At 44.4% G+C, this 17,709-nt stretch overlaps 1 protein-coding gene and 1 long non-coding RNA gene across 9 annotated transcripts; one reads left to right on the top strand and one right to left on the bottom strand.

Annotated features, from left to right (window-relative positions):
• Positions 1-40: 40 nt before the first annotated feature.
• LOC26532500 (uncharacterized) lies at positions 41-1,609 on the top strand. Of its 3 annotated transcripts, none has more exons than XR_004469560.1 (3): positions 41-277; positions 352-527; positions 590-1,609. It is a non-coding gene; the product is annotated as an uncharacterized lncRNA (long non-coding RNA). The 3 variants fall into 3 exon arrangements; XR_004469559.1 differs by having other exon boundaries at positions 42-277; positions 339-523; XR_004469558.1 differs by having other exon boundaries at positions 44-277; positions 339-527.
• On the bottom strand, positions 1,560-17,559 carry Duox (dual oxidase). Of its 6 annotated transcripts, none has more exons than XM_033380965.1 (10): positions 17,401-17,559; positions 13,885-14,140; positions 6,986-7,066; positions 6,364-6,713; positions 6,090-6,294; positions 5,624-6,027; positions 5,288-5,565; positions 2,362-5,218; positions 2,167-2,295; positions 1,560-2,104 (listed from the first exon to the last, which is right to left on the bottom strand). In XM_033380965.1, exons 2-10 carry the CDS (start codon positions 14,045-14,047, stop codon positions 1,976-1,978), a joined length of 4,596 nt encoding a protein of 1,531 aa, XP_033236856.1. In that variant the 5' UTR covers positions 14,048-14,140; positions 17,401-17,559; the 3' UTR covers positions 1,560-1,975. The 6 variants fall into 6 exon arrangements, with proteins under 6 accessions (XP_033236856.1, XP_001356163.3, XP_015036748.2 ...); XM_001356127.4 differs by having other exon boundaries at positions 13,885-14,371; XM_015181262.2 differs by having other exon boundaries at positions 13,885-14,376.
• Positions 17,560-17,709: the final 150 nt, after the last annotated feature.

Genomic DNA, 17,709 nt, shown 5'->3' on the forward strand with positions numbered 1-17,709 from the left:
GTGGTACCCCTACTGTTACTATCGATACTATCGATGTTTCCTTACCAAATTTTGCTGAAACTATCGATAGAGTGTTTGTTTTTGAATTCGACATGTGTAATTTATTCTTCATATATTTTGAAGAAATCGCCCCTGAAATAGGAAATCTGTGACGAACAGGCAGCCTTGAGTAAGACCTGGCGCTACAAAACTAAGTATAATAGGATCCAGCATAAAAACACGACTCTGCACTCCGAAGGTAGTTCCAGTAAGAACGCACAAGCCTATATTGGTATTGGTAAGCGCTAAGAATATATTGCCGCGGCACCAAGCACAAAATTAACTAAAACTAATCTCAGATTGCATCCAGAGCTTAAGCTGGACCGCGAGTAGGACTCGGTTAGCCGGCAACTCATCAACCCGTGGCTGAAGCTGCTGAAGATCACGCAATTATCCCGGCTTTGGGAGAACGAGGCAGCTGGCGTTGTCCAATCCATCGTGCACAACCATCATCGACGGTTCAGTTGAACGGCATCGATTCAACGTAGGTAATAGCCATTCCATGTATTATTTATGTGCATTTAAGAAAACAAATTCCCTTTCCGGCCAGACTTCCAATTCACTTGGTCAAAGCTTGATATATTAAGCAGAACAGAACATAGCGCAAGAAGCCAAATGAGTGGACACGCCGTGCGGTAGTAGTGTGGCAAGGGCTGTTGTCGAGGAAAATAAGGAAAGCACTGATGGGAAGAAAGGCTCTGGGAACGACGACGAACGCAATGCGGAGGAAAACAAAGTCAGAACCTCACATACAACTGTTCTCGATTTAAACGAGGATTGCTGGATAGTGCTAATGGAGTATCTGGACGTAGAAGACCAGCTAAGGCTCGCATTATCGAACGTGAGTATCGGAAACATGTTCAGGAGATATTCAAGCCACCGGTACAAGCATTGAAAAACACTCAACGAAGATCTGAAAACGAGATTTGAGCCGCGTAGAGATGGATGGGACGATCTGAGCAGCCTGATAGAGCTCAGCCTGATAGCTTGTGAACGCATTTTGTTTAAAATATCAAGAAATTGATCAACTGGAATCTCTAGATGGGTCTTTCTTGGATGGATTCGATGCAAAGAGCTTGGTGGATTGCTGCCAATCGATGACACAATTGTCCTCACAAATTTGTGAACATGAATAGCTTTTGTTTTTTATTGAAGGTTTTAGAGAGAATAAGTAGGCGCTTACTCATTGGAAGGGGTGGCGAAGTTATGGAAATTTGACTTTTTCATATTGGCTATAATAATAATCCGATCTCATCTGCTCTCGATTAGTAGATATGGTCATTCTCTACGAATTTCGGTTTTCTCATATCTTCCAAATTTGGGATGCCACACATTTTTTTTCCCGAATATTGTAAATACACCTGCAACAGTGTGATATCACAGGAGTCTGTATAATTTACAAAAATCATAGGCTCACATATGTTAATACATTCTGACTGATTACCGGGTATAAAAGTAGAGCAGCGGCTCTTGCCGCGTCTCACAACGTTCCCGTTCGATTTTTAAAATTTTGTATATTCAAATTAATTGTAACTTTTAATAAATAATGCGAACGGTTTACAAAAACTGATAACAAATCATATTTTCAATAAATACACATTTACTCATCCATACATACACATATCGCATAAGTAGAGGCCGCTTCGTTGTTCGTGTTGTTGCTATTTTTGCTGCTGCTGCTGCTGCTGTGGTTGCTGCTGTATCAATGGAATTTCTAGTAAGAAATGAAGTCAGAATAAACTGCACTAAAAAATCTTGACTAAATGATGGTTTTACAAAGTAAACTATGATTAACGGAGAGCGAGCACGTACAGTACTAAATTCGCCTAAATTAATGAATGAACCTTAAGAATAGAATTAGCTTTCGTTTGGAGAGAGGAGCTGGCAGGGCAGGTATGGATGGATGGATGGATGGATCGCTGCAGCTGATGCTGGCTTAACCAAAGTTCTCGAAATGGTGAATGAAATAGGGCAACTTGCGGGTCTTGTTCACCTCATCACAGGCAGACATGACGCTCTTCGTCAGCGGTCTAGGGCCGCAAGAGAACACGCCGATTTTGGAAACCTACAAAACGGAATACAAAAGAATTAGTTAGTGGCACTGTGGCAGAGCGATGGGAAACTCACATAAGAATGCTTCTTTTGGACGAACTTCAGGAAGCTGGACATGTCCGGGCGACCGAAGTGATTGACTGCCTTAAGACCCGTGAATATAGAGGTTTTGGACAGCCGCTGGAAGTGGTTCTCACAGATGTACTAAAAGAAAGAAGCATTTCTCGTATGAAAATAAATCAGATAGTAGTTGTTTGCCCTGAGACCCACCAGCATTGTTGTTCTTAAATCGAATTTGTGGAAGAACTGCGTGATAAATATATGTATCTCGAGGACATTGGTCACATCCTTCTTTTCCACATCGCGCAGCACATCGATGAACCACTCGAAATGCTTGTGCGAGGGGCAGATCCACAGGAAGTACACCTTCTTGCAGGCCACGCCCGAGTATCGATTGGTACTCGTCCCAAACACCAAATCGTTCAGGATCGAGGCATACGGGGTGACTCCAATGCCACCGCCCACCATGACAGCCACCTCAAACTTGTACCAGTCCTGGTTGCCGCCCCCGAAAGGTCCCTCGATGCGTATCTTGGGCTGGTCCTCGGGATTGTAGTTGCAGGGATCGAAGTAGTTGCGCAGCTTCCAGGTCCACGGTCCCTGGGCCTTGATGTGGCAGCTGAGACAGTTCTCGTGCGGGGCCGAGGTCAGAGTGAAGCTGTGCATCTCCTGAGGCCGGAAGGCGGTGCAGGAGAGACGCACCCACTGGCCGGACAAGTACTTTAGGTTGGGCGGCCGATAGAACTTGATTTTGATCACATCCGAGGGTAGCAGATCTGTGTCTATCACATCCAGTGCCATGTACTTGGTGCGCAGCGAGACGATCTTGTCGAGGGTGTACACGATGCCCGGGCCCAGGAAGAACATCCAGAAGCGGGGTGGTCCCGTCAGACGAGCCAAGCCATGGACCAGACTGAGCAAGTACAGTCCAATGTAGAGGGTGTGCATGTTCCAGAAGAAGTTATACGCCTTCTTCCGAATCGTGGGGTGGGCAAACACAAAGATAATGCACATAATAATGAACAGCATCACTCCGGTGGTGCCCGTCACCGTCTGGAAGAGCCAAAAGGTGATATCCGGCTTGTAGTCCGAGGCGAAGTGCACCTCCCGCGTTAGGCAGCGCAGGTTCTCGTGCGACTGCGTGGACACGTGGTAGAAGTTCACAATGTGCCCCACCGTGTGCAGCACGGAGAAGAACAGAGCCGTGCACGCGGCTATCTTGTGGAACTGTATGTGCGAGTCCAGCGGAATGTATTGTTGTATCGGGAACTCCTTCAGCTTGGTGATCAGGTTCCTGGACATGGTGAGCAGCAGCAAGGAGTAGCAGAAGGACAGCGAGGCCGCTGATCCCCTGGTGATGGCGATGCCCACACCCATGATGTGCCTCAGGTCCGTGTGTTCGGCCATGAAGGAATAGTGGATGAAGCGCTCCACAAAGAGCACAATCGTGACCACGTAGAAGAGGAACAAATAGAATATGTTCTGGCGGTTCTCCTCGAGGAACGTGATGTACGCATCCCACTTGGCCAGCACCCAGTGGCGGGGCTTGTCCTGCATCGGCTCTATGTTGAACGAGGTCATGCGAGCCACGTTCGTGGAGGTGTCCAGAAAGTTCTGCTTGGCCCCCTTGCAGTCCAGTCCGATGGCCACAAAGTCCCCCTTGTACTCCTTCATCATCAGCTTAAAGTCCTGGTAGGTGAGGTGGTTCTTGTGCTCCAGGCCCACGTCCTGGAACATGCCATCGATGAGCTCGGTGACCTGATCGTCGCCCAGACTGGTGGTCCTCGCGATCTCCACCAGGGAGCGCATCATCTCACTCAGCTCGCCCTTATCGATAACGCCATTGCGGTCGTTGTCGCACATGTCGAAGATGATGCGCAGCTTGTCGTCGGTCTTGCCACGCGAGAACAGCACCACGGTCTCGAGGAACTCCTGGAAGCTGATCCGCCCGTCCTGGTCCTTGTCCACAATGTTGAACATCTTGCGGACAAACATGTCGTTAGGCTTCATGCCCAGGGCGGCGGCAAACTCGGCCTTAGATAAACTGGTCCGCATTACTGTCATCACCTCGCCATCGCTGGAGGCGTCCGACCGACGCCGGCGCTCGCCTGGCCGCAGGCCGAAGGTTAGGGCATACGCCTCGCGGAAGAAGTACTCGAGACGCTTCTGTCGACGCTCGCGGGTCTCGGCCCGGGCCAGCATTATATCACGGTTAACCTCCATCAGGGTCAACTCCTTTTTGTGGAGCAGCAGGAAGTCCTCGAGCTTCTTCACGAACTTGCGCCGGGCGCCGTAGGACTCCAGCTCCAGCACCAGATCATGGTCACTGGGCACACGCAGCAGGATGTAGGGCTTCTTCTTGATATGGTTTGTGGCCGACTCCTCCACACTGACCACATCCACGTGCTTCAGGCTGAATGTGCGCAGCTTCTCCCCCTTCCTGTCCACCGTATAGATGGCAGCTTCCGGCCCGAACTTGACGGTGACCAGCCGCTTGTGGTTGGCGTGCAGCCATTCCCTGGCCAGCATCTTATCCACCGAGCCCTTGTGCTGTGGCGCCCTCAGCGCCTCCTGGCGTATCTTCAGCTTGCGCCGCTTGCTGTTCTGCAGCTTGACCACGCAGTAGCCGGCACCGGCGCACAGGATGGGCACGAATCCGAGGAACACGCACACGTAGATGAACATCAGCTCGGAGCCGGAGAAGTAGTCGTAGCCCTCCAGATAGGTGCAGGGCTCCAGCTCGGTGGCATTAAGCTGCATGGGCTGCGGACAGGGATCTCCCGTATGCCACATGAACACATCGTGCTGGATTTCGTCCACGGCTATGTCCGTGCTGTTCACTATGATGTCCCACAGGGTGATCTTCCGCAGCTCCTTAATCTCCTCCGGTGTGAAGATCCCGTTGCGCTCGTTCTCGAACCAAAAGCGGTCTGCATCGCGCAGACGCAGGAACTGCTCCTTGATCACAGCGGCGAAGAACTCGCCCGGCTGCCCATAGGACTCCAGCATGCCACCCACATAGACATCCACATCGTCCAGCTGATTGTTGTAGGCCTCCTTGAGCATGCTGAGGATGGTAAGGAATGTCCGGGGACGAATATAAAAATCAATATCTTCAATATGAGCTTCCACTCACTCCAACAGCTCCGGTTGCGCCTCAAAGAGCTGAGGATTGATATCCGTCCATGTCTTGTGCCTCTTCAATCCATACGATTCTCTGGCTGTGTTGTAGTCGGGCAGGCCATTGTCTCGACCCCGCATTATGTTAAGAGCTCCCAGATCGCGACGGGTAAACTCCATGGGCCCAAATAGTTTGTCCCGCACATCGGAGCACAGCACAGGATCCTCGCGCTCGGATATCTGCGAGGCCAGTCCCATGAGCACCTCCTCCACGCTGGTGTCGCTGAGGAAACCCTGCCAAATCGTTGATTAAACTCAAGATCTTTCAGCCGGAGAGTAATATGAAACTCACGCTGGAGTCCCACCACGTCGAGCAGAGGCGGATGGCCGGATAGCCCATTGGAGTCTGCTTGAAGTTGCACTGACCATCCCGTCGGTAGATGCCAGGCGGGATCATTGTGTGGCCAAAGCGAAAGGCAGCTGCCTGGAAGATGTGTCCGATGCCAGGATGAATGTCCTGCTTGTACCCCTCGTACGGTGGTAGGGCGGAGCCCAGAAAGGCGGGCAGGTACTCGTAGGCAATCACATTCTGCAGACTGGCAATTACCGTGTGTCGCGCCCGCTGGTAGATGTCCTCATCGCTCCAATCCGGATGCAGACGCTTGATGCGCTGGGCCAGGGTGTTGTGCCAGCGGAGGAAGAGGATGGCAAACGAGAGCACAGCGGGATTCTGATTGGTCCGGGGATCGCCAAGAACTGTCGGGTAGGAGATGAAAGATGAGGTTGAGCATTTAGCCAAGGTGGAATTGGTTACTCACGGAACAGCCTCTCTGGACTGAGCATTTTCATCACACTCGGCACCGGGTTGTTGAAGAGCGGCACTCTCATGGTGTTCCTCACCGGCAGCTTGCCATCCTTCTCGGTGAGGAGCGTGCCATTGTGGAAGGAGCGCATGGCATTGAGCCACGCCTCGGAGGTGCTGTAAATGAAACTGCCATCAATCCAAGCAGTCATTTGATTTATCTGCGGAGTAGGATTTATTGCGACATTTGTTCACATCAGTTGTGGCTCCAGCCCCCCGCCCCCACCCACCTGTTCCCTGGGCGCGTTCGGACTCTGTCCCGTGTCCCGATCGTAGGCGGCCCTGTGGAAGGGTATGTATTTGTCGCCCCGACACTCGCGATCGTACATCTCGTCGCATTTCTCGATCTCGATGCGGTGCATCTCGATCGGGCAGCCCGACTCCGAGGCCATCACAATCTCGTTCGCCACCACCTGGCCGAAGAAGGCCAGCAGCGCCGTCCGATTGAACTTGGAGCCCAGCCCGTCGCGTCCACGCATGAACAGGCGGCTGAGACGCCGCGTCGACGGACGATTGGCACCCGCCATCGCGTACACCCCGTCCGAGTAGGAGGGCGGCGCCTTCCGTACCAAATGGCTATCTGAAAAGTGGGCAGAGTCAGTAGAGTCTAAAGAGACGTCGGTGAGGTTGAAAGGCAGCACTTAGATGTGGTGACTATGCAAATTGTGTGTGTATGTGGATTGGAAAGATCAGATCAATCGTGCCTGTTCTATGCTAATTATCCAATGATCTTATACTCGCATGTGTTTAACTGAATCAATTATAAGACCATTTGGTGGGGTTCGGGTTCGCCCTTTTTCGAAAGTTGCTACCATCTGGACGGCCATCTGACGGAAATTCCAGTCAACTTACCCACCGATCCCCAGTCGGGATGAGCTAGATTGTTGTACCAGCCATCGTAGCGCTGTTTTTCCGTCTGACTGTACATTTTCTCTGCAATGAAAATGTCAAGAAATTAATTTTTATTTCAATAATATGATGATACAAAAGACAATGGAATGGAAGCGAATAAAACACTGCATTTAAAAATTGTATATAAGTTTCCCCACCGATAAAACTTAACCATATCACATGGGGACTATGAAAAAGTACATAGGAAAAGGATAATTTCATTTATACTACTGTAAAACAGATTCATGCAGAGCAGAAATGATCCTAATCCAAAGTATTCCATCTAAGTTACGAAAACTAGGCAAGGCAAAGAACAGAAACCATTAGTCCATAATTCCATTTTTACGGGGATAAAAACTGGTTTGTTTGTATAATTGATTCAAATAGATTTTCCGATAAGTTTTCAAAGTAATTGGAAAAAAAGGTTATATTTGTATAACCAATAAACATCAGCTGTATTATCGACTTTACAATAAGATAACCTAGGGGCGTTCTTCCGGTCTACATGGGGCAAATGTTTTCAGTCAACGTTGAAAAGAAACAAAACTGGCGGTATTGACCAGGGTGTTTTGTCTGTTCTCACTAGGGAGGAAGCTGTTCTCGGTGTTCCCACAACGCCAAGCCATTCACAAATCGTCCAGAGTCTTTGGGCGATCACTGTTCCCACTCGGAGCAAATGGAAAAAGGTATTCATAGGAAGAACATAATTATACAAATTGTTGGGAATCCACTCGCAAACGTTACCAAACTTTTGCGATCGTCATTTTTACGAGCCTTCAGACCTGCCTGCCACTTAAGGAGAACAGAAAATCTCATTATATATTTAGAAAAGTCTTAAAATTTATACAATATATTTGCAAATAGCACAACTTTTTATTTATTTATTTACAACGAGGTTAGAGTTAAAACTATTAACTTAGCTTATCTAAGAATATCACTGGATAATATGACCTTCCGACATGCTATTATTATATTATATTATGATTGTTATATTAATTATATGGGAGTTACATTATATGGGTTTTAAATTAGAATTAGATTAATTTATTTCCAATTCTATTGCATAAAATTCAATGCAAATGTTTGTTTTTTTTTGGGTGCAGAGTTTTTCCAAAAAGTTGCTCACGATAGCTGTCGCAATTTATTAGAATTTATTTGCATAACTTCGCAGAATTTTATGCGTGCAAATGACGCATTAATTTGCGCTAGTTAAGATCGGAGAATGCCTTAAATGTTCGCCAGACGTTACATAAATAAATTACGAGTACTCGTACGCATGTGTGTGGACTGGTCCCTGCCCAGTAGCCGGTTTTCGACATGGTCTAACCGATCCGATAAAATGTAGATTGTGATATTGAAAAATTGCATTTAGTTACCTTAGTTTGGTTTTAATTGACTGTAAAATTGATTGACTTGGGACTGGGCAAGTCGAGATTGAGTCACACCCAATTGGTCCATCAAGTGGAATGGAAAAGTATTTAGGCCCCGATTTGCATATTTGTTAATTATTTTTTGCACTTGTAATCGGTTTAATGAAACGTTTAGCAATTTTTAGGAAATTATCTACGTCCGATTTGTCATCATAAGAAGTAATTGTTGGAAAATCGTTCCTTAGATTTTGCTGATACGATTAATAGTTGCTTAAATTATAGTTCATTAAATTATATTTGAATGGGAATGTAAAAAAGAATTGACTACTACTACTATCATTCAGTGATAAATAATATTAATCGTTACTAATGTTCCAAGATGTGCTCTAACGATCGCTTTTAAGTACGAATGATAATCGGATTGGCCCTAAACGGAGACACGAGGGAGCTCTTTAGAAAAAAACACTATTGATAATGCATGCCCCCAGTGCATGAATCACCGAAAAAGCACAGAAAAAATGATGTTACTATAAATTATGTCAAAGAGAAGGCACCTTTAAGTGATTAAAATCTGCAGTCCGTAATTGCTCTGACGCTAAACGTTATAATTATGGTTTATTTGCTTATAGCAGATGGGGGAAGCTCTGAGGGGGGTATTTTTACGTAGAACCAGTTCTGGATCCCCAAGGCAATGGCCGCAGCAGGCCCAAAATTCTAAAATGCGCTTGAGGGAGCCCACAAACAGGCGGCAAACCAGTTTTATTTTTACGCTCGTACTTTTGTAAGTACTTACTTTTCGCTATTCCTATTTCAAGAAATACAAATTTATTTTGTACGTTTCTTATTCTTTATGACGTTGACAGTTGGAGAAGCAGCGGACTCATGACTATATTTCTTAGCATTTTCGAGAGCAACGCTCGCTTCAGTCTAAACATTCAACCTACAAGTCTGTGAATGGGTGTGAGTGAGTGGAGTGATGGATAGATGGATCAATGGATGGATGGCAACAGCCACGACAACAGCAACAAAGAAAATGAATATCAGAATCAGATCCGGTTAACCAAAAACGTTTCCAGCTGGGGAGCCTCAAGACTGACTGAGACCGCGCGAGAGACGGAGAGAGAGGAAGGCTCAGCTGACTCTACTCATACTCTTCTATATATAGCACACATAAATACTATATATGCATACACCTATATTGACGTTGGCGTTGTATGGAATGTCGGCAAAAAAGCTAACCAACACCTGCACGATGGAGAGGCTTCCACTGCGAAGGCTGGATCTGGTGCTGAATCTCTTGGTACGTGCGCTGTTTTTTATTATTTATTTATTTTTTTCGGAAAACATGCACGACATCACGGATTGGATTCCCCTCCAAAAAAACAAAGTACAATCCGATTCTGCTGCCGTTGCTTGTCGGCGTCATCAATTGTCGCATTGTAATTGTGCCTCTCTCTATCTATCTCTGCCTATCCTCTCTATTTCGTCAGTGATTTCACGTTCGGTGTCTAAGTATTTCCATATCCACGACTCTAGGCAGTGGTGGGCAGTGGAGAGACAGTCGCCTCTATGTCGCTCTGTCGCATAATTCACTTTCATCTCGGGCCGTGGCCGTGCGTGACTCTTTCTGTTTAAACAAAAGCCGCATTTTTCACATGATATTGTCAAATCATTTTTGGGATTTTTGGGGAGAGAGAGTAAACATAATGCAGTAATACATATATACATATGTACATATAAACAATTTCTAGACACCGCAAACAGCCAGAAATTTGCGGATGGCAGATCTTGAAATAAAACAGACTAAACAAAATATTAGACGAAGTATAGCAGTGTACCAACTCTAAGTAACTGACTAATGACTAAATAATATACGGATCCAATAGTATAATTAAATGGGGTCGATTGATTTTGGGCCAAATCTAATGGAGCACCTTTCAAGATAAATATAAATAAATACGAATACTTAACTTTCGTTTAACTATGTTTACATATATGTTAATATTTATTATGTATTGTTTGATGTGTCACCAGACTAAACATACAGGTATCTTCCACATGTATAATCCTACTGGCTGGTCTAATAGAAGGTTCAATATATGGTCCAAGTGGGTCAAATAAAAATAAATATAAAAAACTAAATATACAATATAAAATGTAAAATATCATCTAATCGTTCTATCCAGCTATTTAGTTCTTAGCTTTAGCTTTCTGAAACCATGAAATATTTATGCCCGTTATATATCAAAATCTCTATTAAAAAACTATAGTATAAATCAATCAGAATAATGAAAAATACAAAGAAAAAAAAACTTTCGCTTTCAGAAATTAACACACAAAATGGAGTCGAGACGGGGACATCTATTTGTTAGCTGTTAATTGGTTGCCAAATTTGACGGTTCATAAAAATGCGCACATGACTTAATTTAATTTGAAAAATCCAGCAATACCCGCCTAATGAAGCCCAAACATTTTCTTCGTCTCTGGCGGCTTAATTAAAAAGTTCAGTTTAGATTTGAGGATTTGCTCGGAAAGAATGCCGTCGCTCCAAAAGTGAAACTAAAGCTGAAACAAAACACCAACACCGGCCAAAAGTATTCTCAGTATTTCTGCTAACACGATGCCAATGATTCAGTTGGAGTTTTGTTGGATTGCCCCTGCATCAGCTGCATTGGCTGCATCAGCTGGAGCGTTCATTATTTTGGGCATTTTTGTTTCATTAATCAAAATGCCATTTGCCTAATTAAAAATTCCTATATTGGCGATTTTAACATAAATGTAAGCAAATCTTTGTCTGTTTCAGAGTTGATTTACAAGGCCTGGCCGATGATCAATATCATATGTACATATGTATGTATGTACGTATGTTGTACCTATGCATCTCCAGAGACAATATAAAATAGCATTGGGACACCATTAACACATTTACTTCTCATGCAATAAACTCCAAGAAGTGAATTCTATTTTTAATTTAAATTGTCGATTTTTCAACGATCTGCAAAACTTGTTTCAAGTCTTCGTCGCCAATCCTTCCCGTGAGCTGGAGTACATATGTTTTTACCTATAATCCAGACAACCCATACGAATCCAATCTACAGCAATCCTCGTGGATTCCTAGAGATTTGCAGTCGTAGCTTGGCGTTTGTATTTTATAAATTATTGAGGTATTATCAGTATATATGCGCTTTCAAAAAGATTCTTTGTTTCCTAATATGTGACCTGAATAACCCTGTATTAAGTCAACCAACGAATTAACGTAAAAAATATTGTTTTTTTTATGTGTGTATCCGTCAAAGATTTTTCTCTTCCACCGCTACTTCCTCTGTTCGAGGTATCCTACGCCAAAGGCCAGACGTTCCAGCTGTTTGCAGTTCGTCACCAGAATTTCAAAATGTTTCTCACTAAGGGTTTTCGTATGGTGTCCCTATTTAAGATTCCGCAATAGCGTCATTGATGGCCAGCAATTGGCGCAATCCTTTTCCGTTATATCTGACAGCCCTCAACTTCACTTTCTGTAAACATGGGAATTTCTCAAAATTATAAACAACTCCCTTACGCCACCAACCGGCTCCTGCTAAGTCCAGATTTGGGCAGTTTAGATCGTCCCCTCCACCCCTTAATAGTGTAAGATAGAGTTTCAGGGATTTCGTAGTGAAGCAAGACAGAAATAAAATCTGCAAAAATCCAATGAATAATCAGTCATCCTGAGAATTCATTCATTCTGAGTAATATACAATATGAGCGTGAGTTGCTGTTATATTTGTTCCGCTAGGAAGTCTCTATCCGAAGATAAGTCTCATATCGTGATCCCCAGTGCTGCTGTTAATAATGCTATACATAAATTTGTTTGTATATTAGATTAAAAGAGCAAGTCGACAGAACGTATCTAAGATTAGGTAGGTTCAATGTTTGAATTGAATATTGCAGCGTTATGTCTTGTTTTATGTATCTATCGAATTACTTATGCATATTATAAAGATTAGCCTTTCGTATTACCATGGTAATGGGTTACTGTAGAGTTACTGTAGGGTTACCGAATCGCCTTTCCCAAATTCTGAGACCTAATCTCTGAGAATGTCGGATGAAATCCGATTTGGCTACAAATCGTTGCCCTCTCTCAAACCTAATCAATCGAAGACGAATCAACAACAAACCTTGGCAAATGCTAATAAAAGTGATGAAAGGAAAACAAAATGAAACAAATTATATTGTTGCCGAGCGCCGAAGCAAATTCAATGTTCGACTTCCCCATGTGCACCACCTGGGGTGACCAGATCGGTGATCGGTGATCGGTGATCCGTGATCGCTCGCCCATGAAGAGGGCACGGGCATGGGGAAATGGACACGACGGGCGGGTTATCGTTATCCCACACAATGGGATATATTTCACGTTTGCTTGCAGTAATTTCATTACGCTAAACATTTAAAATAAAGCAGCTTTCTGTCCATAAATCAAATGATAAGCAAAAATAGCGAATCGAAAACAATGCAAAAATTGAAACAATGCAAATCGAAAGGGGGCGTGGGAGGAAGTGAGCGAATCAATCGAGGCGGCCAGGCGGGAGACGGGGCCGGTTGATCGTGCGTTGACATTTGACTCGGGTATCGGCTAAGCGGCCACGCCCCTACCCACTGCATAAGCCGTACGTGACCGTACGTCAGACATCTCGGAATCAATGCCCGAACCGGCTTCCACCTGTCTGTCCGCCTCTGTTCTTGGGGCTCGGAAAATGTGTACATAGATACTTGCAATACCCGGTACTTGAAGGTTGCAAGGGGATATTCGTACTGCATTCCGTTAGCCGAGCATCGGCTAGCTGTCAGATATTCAATTTTAAGATAGGCTCTAACGGGTATCTGGTAGTCGAAGTGCCGACTAAGTCCCTCGTACTTGTCTATTATGAATAATAAATTGTCTAACCGACTGGGCCGGGGTCTAATCGGTCATTTTGAAGGCACGAGATCTTGGCATGTCTGCCGATCGCCACTCCACCTCCAACCATGCGCCACACGCCTCGGGGGTGACGTCAGTTCTGGACAGGCCCGCAGGCAGGTAGCATTTTGCGAGTGCAATTATGACGGGTTTAGTTGCTGTAAAAGCCATAAATTTGTTTGCCACCAACTTGCAGCAAAACTTTGCTGGATAGCCATTCGAAGTGTGCAACCTTTGGATGGGATGAGATGATAACTGTCATTCTGTCGCGAAAAGCGAGTGTTGAGGGGGCCAAGGCTGAACTATTGGGGGATGTATAATCTATACATAGTTTCTTTATATTTGTCTAATCAATACACCGTATTGGCCACGTCGAAAGATATGTTGATCGCGCCAAAACATAACCGATTTCCCACCCATTCCCTTAGCAAAAAAAAAAAGATCTCCCAACAGCCCAACATGATCCATGTCTATGCAAATGAACCTAATTGAATAACCATACTTACACACTCTATGGGGCCGGAGTAGGGCGGGACGGTACTGGTACTGGTACTCACCATAACAATGCACGAGGCCCAGATTCAGACCGAGACAAATCAGCAACAATGGCAGGGCCCAGCAAGGGGCTTTGGGCCATCCAAGCCGGGGTCGGGCATGGATTTGTTTCGGATTTTGATTTTTTTTAGCTGCCCTCTGTTGGGGCGCGCTTGGAACACTCATATTGATTGCCAGCTATTTTTATTATTTATTATACTATATGTATTATATTTTGTTTGCTATTGTTGTATACGAAATTCGTTCGGCTGTAGCGCGCTTGTATTGTTAAATTAATTACGAAAACTTTATATATGTATAACAGACGATGTGCGGAGGAGGATTAACTTGTGGGGGATCGACTCTAATTTTGCATTATATTCGTTTTATCACACGGCACATGGCAGGGGCAGAGACAGAGACACAGACGGAGGCGGAGACTCGGCTGGAAATTTTGTTTCTCATTTCAATGTTTGCTCATCGGCGGAACTCATCCACGGTACTCCTCGGCTGCTCTGCGAAAATGAAACAAACCAATTCTGTGAACGATGATTATCTGATTATCTGTGATTCACTCGGCTCGGACATTCCAGCACTTTGTTTGATGTCTTCCAAACGGTCTTTAAAGCGGGTACCGTTTTCACTCGAATACTCGTTTATAATGTTTGCTGGCGGGTGTGGGCTCGTCGAATTTGCATAGATCCTAATGAAGTTATGGATTAATGGATTGGCTTGGGTGGTCACTGGCTGTTCTGTTTGCCCAAGAATGTTGTGGAAGTGGTTTGGTTTGGTCTGGTTTCGTAGGTGGCTCGAACGAGAGATCATGGAGAGCGGAGATTAATCAACAGTAACCTTTAATTTATTATTGCTTAGCCAAGCCAAAAATATAGAAAAGATATTTGAACAGGGAAAGGTTTCTGTATGTTTATATAAGTATGTATAAAGGCAATACAGCAGGAGCCTGTAAGATATTGCTCGATTTTACTTTCAACGGAATAGAATGGTTTCAAAAGCAATCCGATTCATCTGAATCAAGTGAATCAGTGAACAAGTAGAAAACCCAAGTGATATTCTTTACCCAATAGTCGATATTTAATAATTTAATTATTTATATATCACCAAAATAATGTACAAATACACGCTAATACTTTTTTAATGCAACAATTGATTTAACCACAAAAGGGCTAAGGTAAATGACGAAACGGTTCGTTAATGTTTTCCACTTAATTGGTCTGCGCAAACCAAACCCAACCCAACCAAACCAAGAAATTAAATCGCATTTATTGAGTGCAGGCCTGTCTGTGTGTATGGCCAAGTAAATGGCAAACCAAGCCAAACAAAGGGAGGGGAGGGGCAAAGCCAAGAAAAGAGCAGAGAAGAGCTGAGAGACGAAATATAATAAATAAACGGAATTACCCGCAAAACAATTGACCTTCCGTCGGCTTACAAACCGACAAACCGACCAACGACAAACGGATTCCATTAGTCATAATCGACAATACGACTAGTCGAGAAAGAAGCCGAAAAAAAGCAACAAAAACATAGCACACCAGCAACAACAACAATGAATAGCATAAAAATGTATGAAAAGTGACTTCCTCGAGCCGAAGTTCATATACCCTTGCTGTCCGAAATATCCGAAAATCTCATTGCTAATCTACATACTTCTCAACAGATGGACATGCAGAACCCACCAAACGATTCAAGTTTTTCCCAAGGGCCTCTTGGATATGCTGTAAGTATTCTACTAAGCAAATCCTTATATTCAAGCAATGTTTCTCAGCTATTATTACTTTCTTTACCTTACTTTCCATCGGTAAGCTCTAAAGCGAATATTTCTTATAATGCCGTGATCAGCATACAAACAAAAGAAGATTGAGCCCTGTTTTTTCACACATGGGACATGGTACTACCATATCAATTTCAATATCAAGCACAACTTCTTATCGAAGCGACAATATCCTCTGCAAGGGTATTCCAGTAAATGTGAGTGCTTGTGTGTGTGCGTGCAACAAAGTTACGAAGAGAAGGAAAAAATGAAAATAAAATGCCATTGCACAACTGCAAACAATTAACATTACAACAACGGCGGAGTGCTAAAGCTAACAAAGTCATAAAGACACCAAGAGCCGCCTCCCCGGCCGACCCAAGAGAAACATTTTCCCGGCCAATGCAGTTTGGGGCTTGCCTAGAAATTACGAGTGCCATTATTCAATGGCAGAGCAGAGAAAATTTAATAGAGTAAGAGCTAAATTCAAATGGTCGGTAAATTGTGGGCGAACGCGATGGCTTGTACCCGAGAGGGGAGAGGAGAGGCCGACGGTAGGCAGAGAGAGGGAGAGAGAGCAAGAGCAAGAGAGAAAGCCAAGAAAGCGTGGAGGACTGAACGGCAATAATCACTTTGAAATTACGGTATAATACAAAAATTGTCTGTGGTAGAAGTCAAAGCCCGGACTTTCCGAACATTAGCCATGGGGCCCCAGGCATGTTCATATTAATTAAAAAACATTTTTTTTCTAGCTAATTTCAGAAATTGTTGAGCAAAGCTGAGTCAAAGATGTGTTTGTAGAAAAAAATCAAGTTAATTTTAAAATATTGAAGAACTTGTTCCTTGTGTAGAACCGCAATTTATTGATCTTAGACTGATCTCAGTCATTGGGTTCTTAACTACGAAATATGCACATATACTACATACATATATGTATGTCTATATAGGCAGTGCATAATCGTTGCATCAAAGGTCCCTTTGTCTCTGATCGAATATGCGAATATTAGTGAATACTTTTATAATGTTGTGTGTTTCAAAGCAATGTTTCTTTTGGCACTTGGCGCTTAAACTTCCGTTTGGTTAACTAATTTTCCCCTGCTGCTTCTTTTAGTGTTTTCGTTTATTTTTTCACAGTTGTTAAAATTGCGCAAACCCATAATTTTTCTGTTGGACGTTGTCGGAGGGGAGGCTGAGCCCCAGTGGGAGAAGAAGCAGCAGCAACAAAAACTAAAATTAAACACGAAAATAAATTAAATTTATGAACGAAGGCGCAAGCAAAGCCCAGACACCGATGAAGCATCGGACAAAGAAGAGCCGATCACCGAAAGGGGACCCGCAGAGAGTGAGAGAAAAAGAAGCCGAATCGACGGCGGTTGTGCATGCGAGCAAAAGAGATGGCGAAGCAAACACCGAAAAAAGAAGAAACCAGAAGGTCCAAAGCGTTCGACAAACGACACACAAAAATAGCAACGAAACTGGGAGTAGAGACAACAGGCTGGGTGGGTGTTCGGGGTTTATCGGGTTTTTGCACTATTTCAAACAATTTGAGTAATTCCAACTACATATTTTCGAGCGTCTTCGCATAACTCCGGTTGTCACTTTGCATAGAGATACAAATTTGAGCAAGAAAACCGCACCAACACACAGAAACTATAATAACGGTGAAGACGAAACTCGGGGCTGCGACGGCGCATGCGCGACACGTTTCACATTCACTCTCGTCTTGGTCTTGGTCTTGGTCGTGGTATCGGTCTCGGTCTGGATCTCTCACCAAAAGCACGGCACGGCACGGCACAGCACACACACGAAACGAAGGAGAACCGATAGCGAGAGAGGAAGCGTGGGATGGGAGCTCCAACATATGTACGTCCGCAGTGGCCAAGATTTCGTCGAATACTGAACCCAGCTGTGTGGGGACCTTCCACATGGAGGGAGCTCTGTTCAGTTCCCAGCCAAACCGGTCGCAACAATCGCTTGTACTCGCACTCATGCGCTCTCGCTCCACCGCTCTTTGTGGGATGCGATCCGCTCCCGAACTACTGGTACTACATATGTACATATATGCTCCATTTCGTTTTTG

This window comes from Drosophila pseudoobscura, chromosome 4 (genome assembly GCF_009870125.1).
Source record: "Drosophila pseudoobscura strain MV-25-SWS-2005 chromosome 4, UCI_Dpse_MV25, whole genome shotgun sequence".
Classification (NCBI taxonomy): domain Eukaryota; kingdom Metazoa; phylum Arthropoda; class Insecta; order Diptera; family Drosophilidae; genus Drosophila; species Drosophila pseudoobscura.